The sequence below is a fragment of the Haliotis rufescens genome, unplaced genomic scaffold (genome assembly GCF_023055435.1).
Source record: "Haliotis rufescens isolate VD_foot unplaced genomic scaffold, xgHalRufe1.0.p SCAF_17, whole genome shotgun sequence".
Lineage (NCBI taxonomy): Eukaryota > Metazoa > Mollusca > Gastropoda > Lepetellida > Haliotidae > Haliotis > Haliotis rufescens.
Window position 1 is genome coordinate 20,446,181 of NW_025963857.1, and position 15,346 is coordinate 20,461,526.

At 39.0% G+C, this 15,346-nt stretch overlaps 1 protein-coding gene across 2 annotated transcripts; it reads right to left on the reverse strand.

The window, feature by feature from the left end:
- Positions 1–382: 382 nt before the first annotated feature.
- On the reverse strand, positions 383–13,359 carry LOC124134025 (nematocyst expressed protein 3-like). Of its 2 annotated transcripts, XM_046498640.2 has the most exons (6): positions 13,278–13,359; positions 12,888–12,929; positions 12,508–12,633; positions 10,560–10,682; positions 9,246–9,362; positions 383–514 (listed from the first exon to the last, which is right to left on the reverse strand). In XM_046498640.2, exons 1-6 carry the CDS (start codon positions 13,300–13,302, stop codon positions 492–494), a joined length of 456 nt encoding a protein of 151 aa, XP_046354596.2. In that variant the 5' UTR covers positions 13,303–13,359; the 3' UTR covers positions 383–491. The 2 variants fall into 2 exon arrangements, with proteins under 2 accessions (XP_046354596.2, XP_046354598.2); XM_046498642.2 differs by lacking the exon at positions 12,508–12,633.
- Positions 13,360–15,346: the final 1,987 nt, after the last annotated feature.

The window sequence follows — 15,346 nt, forward strand, 5'->3', positions numbered from 1 at the left end:
ATTTTCAGTTAACATACTGACATTATATGTGGTATTATTTAATACCTTATACATTATCAGTTTTTTTATCAAACAATTAATGCTTACATATAATGATTATGTTATCTGAGGCCTTGACAGTGCGAAGAACAACAGAATGGGTCAATTCCAATTCTGTTTCCTCTTTTTCAGTGTGTGCATTCTAAAGATGGTTAAAATTGGTTAACGCTCGAACTATATTTCACTGATGTCACGTTGTGATAATTAAGTGACAGAGGTAAACACTAAGTGGCTCAGGTTGGTTGTACCTGTGGATACAGTGTTGACAGATCAAGGATAAACATAGGCATGAATCTTTGATTTGAAACCCAGCGGATCCGTAACGTCACACAGGAAGAAGTAATTGGGCAAATTGTAGTTTATTTGTGCTGACTGATATATGTAAAGGGAAAACAAAACACAAATGGAATCAAATTACTTCTCATTGTACCAGTGTCCCTCGGTGTCGTTGGCTAGACACCAGTCAGTCCCACATCTGAATAATCCACAAAACAAAGAAATAATAGGTATGTACACTACTGCCTAGAAGTTCATTCCCCTTACACGCATGGGCAACGCGTTACGCAACCAGTGTGCATCGGGTTGGTCACGCGTGTGAGACCCGTGTGCAACGCGTTGCACACGGGTGTGCACCCCGTCCGCCACTCGTGTGCAACGCGTGACACACTCATTAGAGGGGGAACAAACTTTTGACCAAAGGAGGACCCGTCTTAAGCTGAACCTGGAGGTGGTAACAAGGAGAGAAAATTTTGTTATCCTGACGAAAAATGATAATACACATGTATTTCCTAATGTCTCCTTTCTTTATGTGATTTTGTGGGAATAACATGAATACTGTTGCGATTAAATAGATCTGTTTTGTTTTATACGACCATTGCTTCTAAATCCGATGGTGTTAATTAAGAGAATACATGGTCCTGGAACATGTTATTGCAATTGAAATGCTTTTATTGTGATTTGACATTAACTTACTTACTTACTTATATTAGGAGATTTTACGTGCGCTTTCCGACTGGAGCGTATTTCGCACACGGGCCCGGCCGGGCCATTTAGTGGTATAAAAGTGGTAGCGAGAGGAGTGCAACCAAGGAGGGGGGTTTAGTGGTTGCTTATATAAAGTTTTGAAATTTTGAGATTTGGAATACATGCCTTGGGGGAGTGGTTGGGACTAAGGGAGTGTGTGGGGGTGAGTTGATGTTTTTTGGATGTTTAGTGTTGGTGGTTTAGTGAAGTTTTAAATACGGTTAATTAGTTCTGTTTTGGTTAGGTAAATGCCTAGGGCTTTGAAGTTTTCTATTTTATTTTGGGGGTTAAGGATTGCTTCTAAGGTAAGAGCGTTATTTGGATTTAGGTTGGTTTGTAATGTTGTACGTTGTGTGAGGTAGTGGGTGCAATGTAGTAGTACGTGGTCTATTGTTTCTGGGTGAGTGCAGTGTGGGCACTTCCCGTTTGCGTGTTTTTTTAGTTTTAGAAGGTGGTTATTTAGTTTGGTGTGTCCTGTTTGGAGTTTGGTGATTATTCTATCGATTTTTTTGGAGGGATGGAGGATTTTTGGTTTGGTGAGGGGTTTTTTGAGGGTTTTTAGGATTTGGGTTTTTGTGTTTTGATAGAGGTTATGCCATTTTTGGGTGATTTTACGTTTGTTTATACTTTTGATTTCTGCTTTAGATATTGGTAGCTTAAGGCTTATGTCTGGTATTTTTAGGGATTGTTTTGCGGCTCTGTCTGCGTTTTCATTCCCGTAAATTCCTACGTGAGCTGGTATCCAGATAAGTTGTATGTTTTTGCCTGCCTCTGTTAGTTTGTTTACGCTTTTGAGAATTTGGTTTATTAATTTGGGGCGGTTTTTGGTGTTTTTGTTATGTTTTCCATAGCCGTGAGGCTGGAAAAGAGCAGCATGTAATTAATGAGGGTGGGTTATATCATTGAGGATACACTTGAGGGAGAGAATACTAATTACCGTACTACAGGAAGAGACCTGTAGACGTAAGCGCGGGGTTGTGTTTTAGCTGGCCGTTTGATAATGGCCGCCAGGAGAAGTGAGCTTTGCCTGCATCATCTAAAATAAATAATAAGATACAGCAGTGTTATTTTCACGGTCTGTTGAATAAACTCCCAGCGCAACGGTCAATGTATCTTCTACTTGATCCTTGATACATCATTTTGTCTTTCACAATATATAGTATTTCAACGTACCAAGGACACTGATCTAAAGCAATTCCGCGGGAGTAGTTGTTACCTGTGCATTACTGTATTTTCCCAGTGAGTACCCGGATGATATAGCAGAAATCTAGACTTGTTCGCGACCTGTGCTCGCCATTCGTAAGCGCATTTTAATTGAAAGTAGAAGGACGTATGGTCACACTGATCAACAAAAATGAAATACAGTTTTTGAAATGTAGGTATATTTGTGGGGAGCATCGGTAATGGTGATGCAGTTTTGATAAGTCACTTGCTTGGTAATTGTGCAATCTTCGTGTACACTATTTTGACTTGCAACACAGAGTAAATATTTCACTGAACATTGCTTATTTTACCGTGTGTATATGTTTACATTCAAAATGTAAACAGATTTCACTAAGGAAATGTATTAAAACGCCTAAATATTCAGTTTATTTCACAAATTAACTGAAAAATATGTCCATCTTTATTAATATGATAACGAATTCCAAATATGTTTAATACCATCACCAAGTACAGTTCTGTATTGTTTGGCTTCTTTTCTTAGCATAATTAATATATTGTGATGTGTTTAAGCTCTCTTGGTCGTCTTTATCATTTTTAGTCAGTCGGTTAAATAAATGAATGGATTATTCAGTCAATTTGTAAAATGACTGAAATATTTAGATATTTAATAAATTGCCTGAGTGAATCATATTTTACACATTGACTGTAACATATACACGCTTACAAAAGAAAATACTTGTGAAAACACCGTCTATCGCGCATCGAAAAACTTCCCAACCAAACGGAAAGGAACAAGAATGATTCTGTTCAAAGCTGCAGCGAATGAATGAAAACAAAATGCAAATATCATTATAACAACCTACCAAAGTTATAATGTATCCGGGAATATCAACATACAGGAACAATATCCATTGCGTCTGCAGCTGTACAAAAATACTTATTCGATGTAAAATGTCTATGTGAGAATCAAATACTTTAATAATAATTATTTGGAAACAATATTTGGAATATATATGAAATATATTAAAATATTTAAATATATCGTTTTTAAACGTTATTTAAATGTATCGAATAGTATAACCCGTGTTTGTTTCTTAACTGATCACTTATTTTGTTTCAATTGTTTCACATAGGTGCCAAGTTAGCTGAGAAAGCCCACGTGACAACTATTTTTATAATGTCCACGGTTCTTAAAAACATACATTGAGTTAGATAACAATGAACAACTAGTCAGTGTATTATCGGTTACCCTTTGAACAAAGTACATTCGATGGTCCTTCAGCATCAACATTGTCGAGGTGTAATTTCATTTGTTTCTTATAATAAAGCTTGAAATTCTTTATGATCCTGGCATCTAGTGTTAATTGTTAAAGTTAATCTCTGCGGCCGGTGCGTGTCAAAACACGGTGTTGTGTACTCGCGGGCAGATGACCACGGAGTACGCTGACCACTGTGTCGGATTAACGAGACTGATTAATGAGTGATTTCAGTAATTCGTTGCAAATTAGGTGTGTCGGAGTCGGAGTGCGAGAATGTCGGATTAACGGGACTAAATAGCGCTGAATCAATCGGTTCCCATCATTTGTGTCGGATAAAGCCGAGCGTCGGATTAACGAGTGTCGGATTAACGAGACTTGACTGTATGTTGTTTTTACATCTGTACTTCACGCCATGATATGAGTATTCCCTAGGTTTAGTAACCCTACCTTCACATGTAAACACTTACTTTTGACGTATCCACTGTGCAAGATAACAGTAATTAATCAATCAACGTATTTCCTGTTGATCCTTTGATGTCTGGGAATGATCAGTTGATTTACAAAAAAAGTAAAGCAACTGATCATACATCACTTGCTGGGCTGCGACGTGCATAACTCACATTCCACCTCACTTCAAACCTGGATTTAGATTAAATAATTACCCCAGGTACAAGAAAGACCAAATTTGAACCTTTATCGGGTAATCTGAGTTGTGCTACAACTAAGTATACATGTTATAAATTAATTAACTGAGCAGCAAGTGAATTACGACAAATACACAAGTGTAGGGTTATACCAGAAAATGTGGATGACAACAAGGGAGTAGTAATTGTATCATCCACGCAATCCGAAATCCGCAAATGCTTTCACTCAGGGATACTTTTTTATTATCAAACTGTAACAATCAGGGGTATTTCCAAATGACGACATCCGATGAGCTTTCGCCGTTATTTGTCTGTTTGTTTAGGCTGAAGAAATTAATTACCATGCGCCCTTTGTTGAAATCTTCATAGATCACGGGTAACCAATCAGTTTTCAAAAATGCGTAAGTTTATTTAGCTGTCCTTGCAGACTGGTAGCCCAGTCTCTTGTCACGCTCGGTTGCGTTAACGAGCAAATTGACTCACGGCAGCTAGTAAGCCCAAGCGGAAATCCAAAGGTCGTGGAAGAATCAACCTTCATTTGCGAAATATCTACTGCTCTCAAAATCAATATTTCTCCCAATACTAAAAGTCAGAACTTTCTAACCAAGGAGTACCAGTTGAAACTGGTCGATGGCTGAACATTCCCAGGGAAGACAACCAGTGTCCACTCTGTGATTCTATCGCCGTGGGAGATGAATTGCATTACATCCGATGTGAAGCTTTTCACCAACGGCGATATGAACTCTTAAATAAGCAATATCTTAAGTTTCCAAACATTTAAGAAAATTATGACCACTAACAGTGTAAGAAATCTTAAAGGCCTATCTAAATTCCTTAACAATGTGTACAATACAATTGGTAAATTGTATTAGTATCCACGTATCCTATTTTTATTAAATTGTACATAATAAAAATTGTAGATAATTGTATGTCATGTTATTCTAAGAATAAATGAGTTTGAGTCCGACACCCGAGAAGAAGCCAGAGATTAGTGCCCCTTTTTGAATAGTTTACAATCATGTGTTTTACCGTTAGCTGTGTTGGCTTAAACGTATTTTTATTTCAAAAGAAATCTGTATCGGTAAACAAGCAAAACATGCTTATGTAATACCTCTCCAGGTAACAACTTAACAACCGCTGGATATATATAAGAGAGTGATGAACATAAACATACAAAATGCACAAATGAAAGCAAGCAAGTGGTGTCTTTGAAATAAGGTAATGCAGTTTTCCTTTACTACATGCATAAACTTAAGCTACTCAAACCTTTTGCTTTTGACAATGATGTCATGAACTGATTTAAGAAGAGTCATGTTTGTAGAACTGCTTAACTACTGCCATGTAATATAATTTTTAGACCATACCCATGTGTGTAGAAATACACAGTGTTTCTGATATTATCGTATTTTTTAACAGTTATAGAAAAAGTGAATTGCATCTTCAAGGTGATATCCACAAGTGCAGTCTGGTATGTCTGATACATGTCGTCTAAACTTATCAGCGTTTAAGTCACTGCAGCCGAGCCTAAGGCGACAGTGGACAATTTGGCATGATCTATGAAAATATTTGAAGTCAAAATTATTAATAATTGCATCAGAACGATTAATTAAGGATTTGATTTCTTTTAATGAGCGAGCATTAGTTACTTCATCGGATAGAGGGTTCCGCAGGTTGATCATATCCAGAAGAAATGATAATAAGCATAGGACTGTGTTCTACATTTGATTGTTTGTATGTTGAATCTTTTCCTAAGGTTATATTTCCTGTTATCAGAGAATTGAATATACACTTTTCAAATAATGTGGCTAAGCAACTTGTGAGTGCTACAAGTCTATAATTTGAGCATTCATGTTCATCGCTGACACTGACACCGCATCAGCCCGGCAGTGGACTTGACACAATTATTTGCGCACCGATTATATAACTCCTACAGACAGGTGGGGTGGTTGTTCAAAGCGAAACGGACGACCCCGTCTGTTATCTAATAAATGCTGTGCGGCGCCTTTGATCTTGCCTCCAACCATACACCTTATAGTAGTAAACGACGATCAGGATGGCCTGGAAATAAACACAATTCTGTCTGCCCGGTGCATCCACAATTAACTAGAATGCTTCATATCTACAAATATATATAGAAAATAGATTGCACTTCTTTATTTAATCATTACCCTTTTTTACCCTAATAGTACAAGTGCTTCCCCGTGTGCGAGATAGGCTTAAGTCGGAAAGCGCACGTTATATCTCCGAGGTACCTATCTACCAGAACTCTATTTGCTGTTCTGGCCATACATAAATATATGTAAGTTACGTACATGGGGAGGCTAGATTATTTACAGCTTACAGCAATATAGTGCAAATATTATGTTCAATAAAAGAAAACGTTGATAGATCTATAACACACTTTTTGTACTATTAAACCAACTGTGGACTTTTAAGACATTTTCGCTTATTGTAATAACATCTAGCTAACCAATCATGTCTATCTCTGAAATCCACAAGCATAGTTGCTGTCAAACCTAAAAAACATATTCAGGGAGGTCAGTTTTGATTTGCCAAGCACCTTAAGGTGAGTTTATTTTTAAACTGTCAAAAGCGATTGTCCCTTCAATACTAGTATATGTCTGGAAGCTGTCTCTCGGACTGTTATGAGTTATGATGTATTTTATGATATAACTGGGGAATGTTCAAATTAGTTACTGTCGTTTAATCCAACGTTCTAACTGTCAACTGTCTCAACAGGATCATAGGTTTGGTTATATATCTCCTCCCTGTCTCTATGTCTTAAGTTGTTAATCGGTAACTGCGGTCCAAATGTATCAACTTATTCATCTATTGTTGCAAACTTGACTGATTTAAACATATCTTATTGATCATGAACTACTCAGTCAGTCAAGCACCTGTATCAGAAATGTAAAACCAGCCATGTTTCATGTAGTCCCAATATCACTGAAAAATGCCGATGTAACGTGACAAATAAATTTACTCACAGGCAATATATTTTTCGTGAGAGTGAAGCACAATTTTATTAAAGTTTTATTAACAATTTCATAAACTATAATAATATTAATATTAAAATTCATCATCACTTGCCAAGTTTATGAAAATGTCCCCATTTGGGAGATGTCACAAATAAACAAGGATTCGAACTAAGTTTGATCGTCTTTGACACTGAGGTTTATCCCCACTTTGCCAGCAAACTGCAGAAGATTAACAGTGAGTGAGTGAGCATCGTTTCTATGTTTATACAAGAAAAGATGTCATGCCAAAAACGCTCACAGTAGTTAGTAAGTAAACTCACGACCTGTCATGACCTGGTTGAGTGACTTCCTCAAATGAACGTGAAAGGATTACCCACAGAGAAAGAAAGGATTAAAGTCACCCATAAATCTTATCCTAACGTAGTACTCCAACTTCTAAATGCCCCTCAAAGAAGGATTAAAATCCTAAAGATATCCTATCTACGTGGTATAGGTACTCACAACCTCTAATAATAAACTGTTACGTTTGGTATCCCCAGCAATACTCACTATGGTAATTGGGCAAATGTAAAAATCACAAACCCTAACGAGATTCTGTCTACATGGTCACACCCGGTGATTGTGAAGATCTCAAATTTTATCAACTGTCAGACAGCATGGCTGTTCATATTCATTTACAACATCCTCTTATAGTTAGTATAAAAGTGTCCCACACAAAACCTTCTTTTATTTATTTTTCAAAATACAACACAGAACGTTGGGTGTGGGGAAATGGGACATATTCCTACGTGAAATAATAAGACATTAGTAGTTGTGACGGCTATGTCATAATTGAACTGTCTAAAGCATAAATTTGGCGAACGAAAAACGATATATTTGCAATCAAATGGAATGACTCGTGTGGGCAAATGAAAATGTTCGCAATCCACAAACAATTATTTTATTAATGGCGAACATTTACCAACCCGCGACAATCGTGTCAACACGGGGGTTTCTTAGCAATAAACTCGCATCTAAATTCACTACTGTTCTACTGTCGGCTAGCCACAATGGCTAGACTGGACCCTAGTGGAATGGTTCATGCCATAAAAGTCTAGCAACCGAACACTAATTAAGATGGGCCGACCTTGTATTTACGGTCTGGTGAACACAGCTCAATGGCCGCTCATTAACTCAAATTTCACATCTCACTGTTTTGTTTTATTTCACTATTCATTTGATAAATTTGTCAACTTCAACTGGAACCCGGTCCCGTGTTACACGCGTGGCACACGCGTGTGCAACGGGTTGCCCACGCGATTCACACCCGTTGGACACGGGTGTGCAACGGGTGTGAATCGCGTGTGCAACCCGTTGAGCACCCGTGTCACATGCGTGTTACACGCGTTCTCAACGCGTGTTAGGGGAATGAACTTTTAGGCAGTAGTGTATATGTTATTTTACATTAGCATATATAATTGATTTCAGGTTAAACCATCCATACGGCATGTTACACTGATTGTTGTATCCCGTATAACAGTAAGATCCTGTATAAAATAGGGGTGATGTGGGGTGGAGCTGCGATTTTTTTATTGGGGGGGGGCATTTGTTCCAGAAATAAAATGTCCTCAGGATGTATCCATTATCCAGGATGTATCTTCAGAATCAGAATGTGAAAATAAACTAAATCGATACTCTGCAATCACTGTAACACCTTATCCCCACTTTAACTTTGAGTTAAAGCGTGCATGCGATACTGCACATACGAAATAGATTCTTTCTTGGATTAGATACGTACAAGTGTCACAATCGGAAAAAGTCATCCAAGGGAAACCACTTTAGGTGAACTTTGAAATTAAAAATCTGAGGCTAAAGCAGCAGACTGGGTGCCGACCTGATCGTTAAACTGGCACCGAGCTACATATAATGTACAAACACCGGAAACCTGCCTTAACACCAGTGGAGGATTCTTTTCGTTTGGGCAACTATTTCGCCTTTTATGATCTATTTTTCGCTATTTCTGTTTTTCAAGTTTGATTTTAGTCAAGCATTTGTGATTAAGCATGTCATAAAGTATTAAAAGCTGCAAAGTTGCCAAGTTCAGTTCACTTGCCCTTTATGGATTGGATGTTATTCAAATTTGGCATCGTTTTACTTACCACAGAGTCTACATGTGAGTTCACAGTTCTGTTTTGCCCAGATGATGTATTGATCATGACATGCTGCGGGGCCGTAGGATTCACAGTTGTCGAGTTTGTCCTTACAAGTGTTGGAATCTGGTGAGGTAATCTTGAAATAATAATGAAGTACTTCATCTTTGTTTGGATGTACATAATATAGTCGTTCCGTTTTTATCATTTTTCATATAATTTGCTGCAACCAAACAAGAAGGGATATTCATCTTCAACCTCATTCAAAATTTTGTTTGTTCTTTAATGCCGCACTCAGTAAAAGTCGAGCTATATGACGGCGGTCTGTAGATAATCAATTCTTGACCAGATAATCGAGGACTGGGATTGGTTCAGTACCGTTTTTATCATGCCGTTACGACCACTATCAGCCTGTATGATGCCAATATTGGCACAATTATACAATGCACTAAGATAAAACAGATATGCAGAATGGCGATCTAACTGAAGATAATAATCACATACTATGAAATTAATAGGTGAGGTGAAATGGGTCTTAACGTCGCGTCCAAGATTATTGCACTTATATAGCGACGTGCATGCACGCGTGTGTGTGGCTGCTTGTACTGGTCCGGACTGATGCCGATTTATAGTGCTACCACACTGAGATACCATGCCGCAGTTTAACATGGATACCCCAATCAGACACAGTATACTGACTCCGAGCCGACCAGTCCTTGTTTAGCCCCGTAATGCCGAGCGCCAGACAGGGTAACAACAAGTACCATCTTTTAACGTATTTTGGTATGACGCGGTCGGGGATCAAACCCCGGACCTTCCGATCTCCGGGCGGACTCTCTACCACTAGACCACGGAGGCGGTCTATGAAATTAATAAGTGTGATTGCGATCAATGACACTCGTGACGTGATGTACCCTGGTGTGTCCTGTTAGTCCCAATGGTCCCCAAGTGTGGTGGCCTAACTTTGGTTGCTGATGATATATAGCCCAATTTTATATTGTATTGTCAAGAATAGTCAAATTGTATGGTTATATCTGTGATAATCTGTGATAATCTAGTTCTTTTACTGTCCCTTGTCGACCGCATTTTATTCTCAATGGATGTATTGTTTAATTTGATTTAGTCACGATATGGCTGAAATATTGCCGATGTGACTATAAATCTTAACTCACTCCTGTTGAATGTTGGACTGTACATCATCAATTCTATTACTCACCATTTACATTCTCATGATATACCTTTATGATGCTATTCAAGACCTGTTTGAACTGGAGAGCGGACAAACGCACGGGAACTGGCACAAGAACAGCCAATGAGACTCACCACATAACCCACATGTCGAAGCACAATTTGTCTCTGCCCAAGGCCTGTAGTCACCATGGCAAGCACCATCTCCATAGGCTTTGCAGTTGGGGAGTATGTCAACACAGTGGTTGGACACAACATCTGAAAGTGAAGATGATCAAACGAAATAAAGACGATTAAATCATTCATATCTTGCAGGTTCAACACATTGTCCATTGCCATTGTCCGAATGAACATTTGATTCCAAAAGCTAATTACCCTGTAGCCATGATGAGTTTATGCCTTGAAACACTTGATTGCCTTTATTTATAAGATGCGAATCCCAATGTTAATCCCCAAAATAGTGTACAGTGACTGTCTGCCATCCTGAACGAAATGTGCAACTATGTCACTGATTAATTACTGTTGTTTATATTTATGACTTAATCCATGTCAAGTGACCTTGGCTATATAAACCTAGGCCACCACCTAAGATAACCCACAAATCCAACAAATGCTTAAGAAGCCCAAAACTCCAAGCGCTAGCTGGAAAGAAAAAACCCCAATAGGTATCAATTTCCCAACGCATACTAAACTACTTAAATACTCACAACCTAAATGATTTAACCCCCCCAAATCGACATATCTCATTCCACTAAACTAAGTAAAGACACCGACCCAAACACTGCTAAATCCACCACACTAGCATATATACACGATAAAGGCCAAACTGGTGTCACATAAACACAGGCGGGTCCTTTGCCCCGGACTCAAAACGCACGGGATTCGGCATCCACATCAACAAACCTACAAAACAAACAAAATCCTACAGGCTCCACAATAACCAATCAATCTTCACAGCTGAACTAATGGGGATAGTAACAGCCCTATAGAGCGCCCAACTTAAAAACAAATCGACAGGGCAATAACCAAATTACAAACAGGCCATATTAAACTAAACTCACACCTACACCAAATTAAAAAAAAACCCACATTGCAACCAAATATATAGAAACTCCTGAACATATACTATATATACAAACTATACTACATTGCACACATTAGCAACAACACAGAACAACATTCAAATCAACAGGCATTTATCGAATGAAAACAGGCCTACTCGGCCGCATTTACTCCCCCCCCCAACCCCCCCCCCCCCAAAAAAAAAACCAAAAAAAACAAAACAACAAACAAAACAAAAACAAACAAGCAAATAACAATATAAAAACAAAAACCAACAACAACAAAACAAACAAAGGAACAAACCACAACAAACAAGCTACCAATAAAACATAAATTATAAATCTATAAAAACACACAACCACACAACCTCACAAACTCCTTTAGTTCCCCAACCTTTTTAGCATGGCATATTTCAAAATTCCAAATTTCCGCCAAAAATAATTAAGCGACCCTAAAGCTCACTGGGTTCTTACCTTTGGGACATACCCATCTCGACCACATCACTAAATGGCCTGGCGGGCCCGTGCGCGAAATACGCATATGTCGGGAAGCGCACGTTAAAGGGAGAGAGAAATGTCTTATCCTCAGCCTAGCTGGGTTAGGCCAGGTGCTCCGGGGCACCAAGACAACAACCACTACCACCATGTACTGACCTGACATCTGTGTTTTTTGTATGACATTGTATACATCTACCTGTGTAAAGTAAACTTGTATAGTCCGCAAGCCATCGACTCCATGTTTTTACTTCCTATCGAGAACCATACGCCGACCCCTTGCTTTTAAGGGTTTGCAAGTTATTCATCAGCAAGGCACTCGCGCGGAATGGCCGTTGTTAAACTGTTCGAAATTTTTAGGTATCTGAACACATGTTCCTTTCTAAGTCCCGGGCAGCGGACGCACGCACGTACCTACGCGCGATCGTACGCACACATGGAGAGCGAACTGGTCACCAAACTTTTAATATAGAATCTATATGCACGACGCACAATACACAGACTAAAGTTGGTCACCAAAATCCTACCGCAGAGTCCGCATGTAAACGCACAATTGTCTCTCGCCCAACCGCTGAAGCTCCCGGTACACAAGGATTTCTCGTAGCTAGCACAATTGTCGAGTTTATCACTACAAGATGAGTCGGCCGTGCCATCTGGAAATAGAGTGAGTGATTATGGTTTTACGCCGCTTTTAGAAATATTCCAGTAATAACGCGGTGGGGAACCCAAGAAATGGGTTTCACACATTGTACACATATGGGGAATCGAACCCGTGTCTTCGGCGCGACGAGCGAACGCTTTAACCACTAGGCCACTCAATAACTTTGGTCGCTTTGTTACCACTGCCTCCTGTCAGCCTGTCCTGATGTAACAGGTAACATGCATCTCAAATCGATGAAATCCTCACCTGCTACTGAGAAGCTAACCAGGACTATTCCGATCACAAAAGCTAAAACAGAAAATAATAATATCAAAACGACATTTAAAAAAATACTCTTACAAATTTAGAGTGATTTTGATGTTAATATTTATAGTTTAAGAGGAAGAAAGAATATATTTCTTATTTTGTCAAAGAATGTATATAGTATCAGGTACTTTGTTTTATTACAGTAAGTAGGCCACGGTGACCCAGTCGTCCAAGGTGCCACAATCCATGGAGAAGAGTTGCGTCCCTTGGGCATGCCAAAAACCTGTGATCCATTCGAATTCCGGTTCGTCTCTATTGTGTTGCAAGGTTTGTCAACACCATACCCCGGCGTTCCCAACACACTCACTCATGATAGTGAGTAATACATACCACGTAGGTATTTACCATAGACCATCTTGTAACGTCACGGTGAACAAATGTCTACCACGCACAGGTGGTTAGATACCAGGACAGTGTAGAAAATGATAAGCCCGCCAACGCAGACTACTGTTTGCAAAACACAGATATGGGGATTATGTATTATGTAGGGTATTTTTTTTCTGAGCGCAAAAATGCAAGCAAATTCTTTGAGTTTTTAAGAATCCACATGGTATTAATTCCACTTATTAATTCCTATTTTTGTGAATATGAATACAAGCGCCAAAACCCGTTCCATATTCATAAGACGTTTCAGCTAAAAGCAGAGACCATTGTTAGATTCTGACTATATCATGAGCATGTGTTTGTTAATCACTATCAATAGTGATGAAACCAGGTTTTCGCGAAAAGTGAGCGTATCCTGCCCCATCGGTGGCACACGTCACAAACACATGCAAGGGCAAGTTACTTGTTTACTTGAAAAATAGTACAGGAACATATGGTACAAGTCAAAACAGTGAATAGCATCGGACATCATTTTGGTCACTGATGCGTCAAATTTGGAAATGTCCTCCACATGTCTACCATAAATCGGTTTGAAAGTTTTACTGAGGCCTTGAACCCTGTAAACATGACACAATTACTTTTGCGCAAGAGCCGTATGACGCTCTGTGAAACCTTCATATAAAGAACATTCTCGATTGTGCTTCAAATTAGTGAAATGTTAACACCAAAGGCTGGAGCTGCTGGAATATTGCTCCACATAAAGGGACAGTTAAAGTCAAAGGAAAGTTGAAGTCATCCTCGTGTGATACACTCTTGAGGAGAGAGTTTTGTAACTCCGAATCTCTATGCATAGATCTACATGTGAAACAGATGAGGCGGCCTCACTGGTCTCTTTACTTCTGGTTGAGGTGGGTAAATCAGTGGAGGGAATTGGCTGTTTATGGTTATTGAACGAAATCAGATCATCGATATACCTGAAGCTTAAGTTAAACAGCTTAACTACGTTCCCTTCTGTTGATTTGGCCAATCCGAGAAGACATTCCGATTCATATGCATAAAGAAGTCGACCAGAAAGAGAGAAACGCCATTGGTGCTCATGTCTTCTTCTTGCCTAAATGATTAATCCTCCTAGATGTTATCCATCGGGTAGTTCAGCATGTAACATGTTGTTTACTCAGTAAACTTCAGATGACATTTGCTTTCATTTTTGATAAATTGTCCTGTAACTATATCTATGGTCATCACGTTTAATAACAATGCCCTATGGAGCAAGGAATGCAGTCTTTCGTAGGTTAGACGTGTGGGATAGTAGGGTTCAAAATTGAAAAGTCAAATATGGTTGATCTTTGAGACAGAGATTTGGAGATACATTTGCTGGACCCAGAAATATATCTATATTTGTACAGATTTTGTATGGAGCTTTGGGAAACCCAGCGGATCCGTAACGTCATACGTGTGGAAGTAGTTAGACAAATTGTAGTTTAACTGTACTGATGATTGATATATACATCTCCTGCCTTCATGGTCAATCAAAGCAATTCCCGTGAAGAACCAGGTTAGAATAGGTCTTCAGCAACACTTGTCGTAAGAGGCGACAAACGGGATCGGGTGGTCAGGCTCGTTGACTTGTTTGATGCTTGTCAACGTATCTCACTGGATTGTCTGGTCCAGACTCTGTTATTTGCAGACCGCCGTCATATACACGAAATGTAGCTGGACTATTGCTGAGTGCGACCTTAAACAACAAACAAACAAACAAATGAATAAATAAATAAACCAAAAACATAGCAATTCGGGATTGTTCTGAAATACATGTAAGATTAAGACTGTACAGAGGATAGTATCCTGGCTGGAGGATGGTGATGGAGGAGGTTGTACTTGGGATTGGCTATTCTTCGTATAGATTTGATGAAAGCCATAGATAGCCAAGGGCAGGGTCAAGTCACCGTTTATTCCACATCATTCCAGCATATTGGAAGAAGCGGCCGTACAATGACTTTATAAGAAAGAATAAGTGTCCGACAGGTCCTTTGTCGGATGTTGTCAGCAATATTATTATTGTATCACAGAGGCCT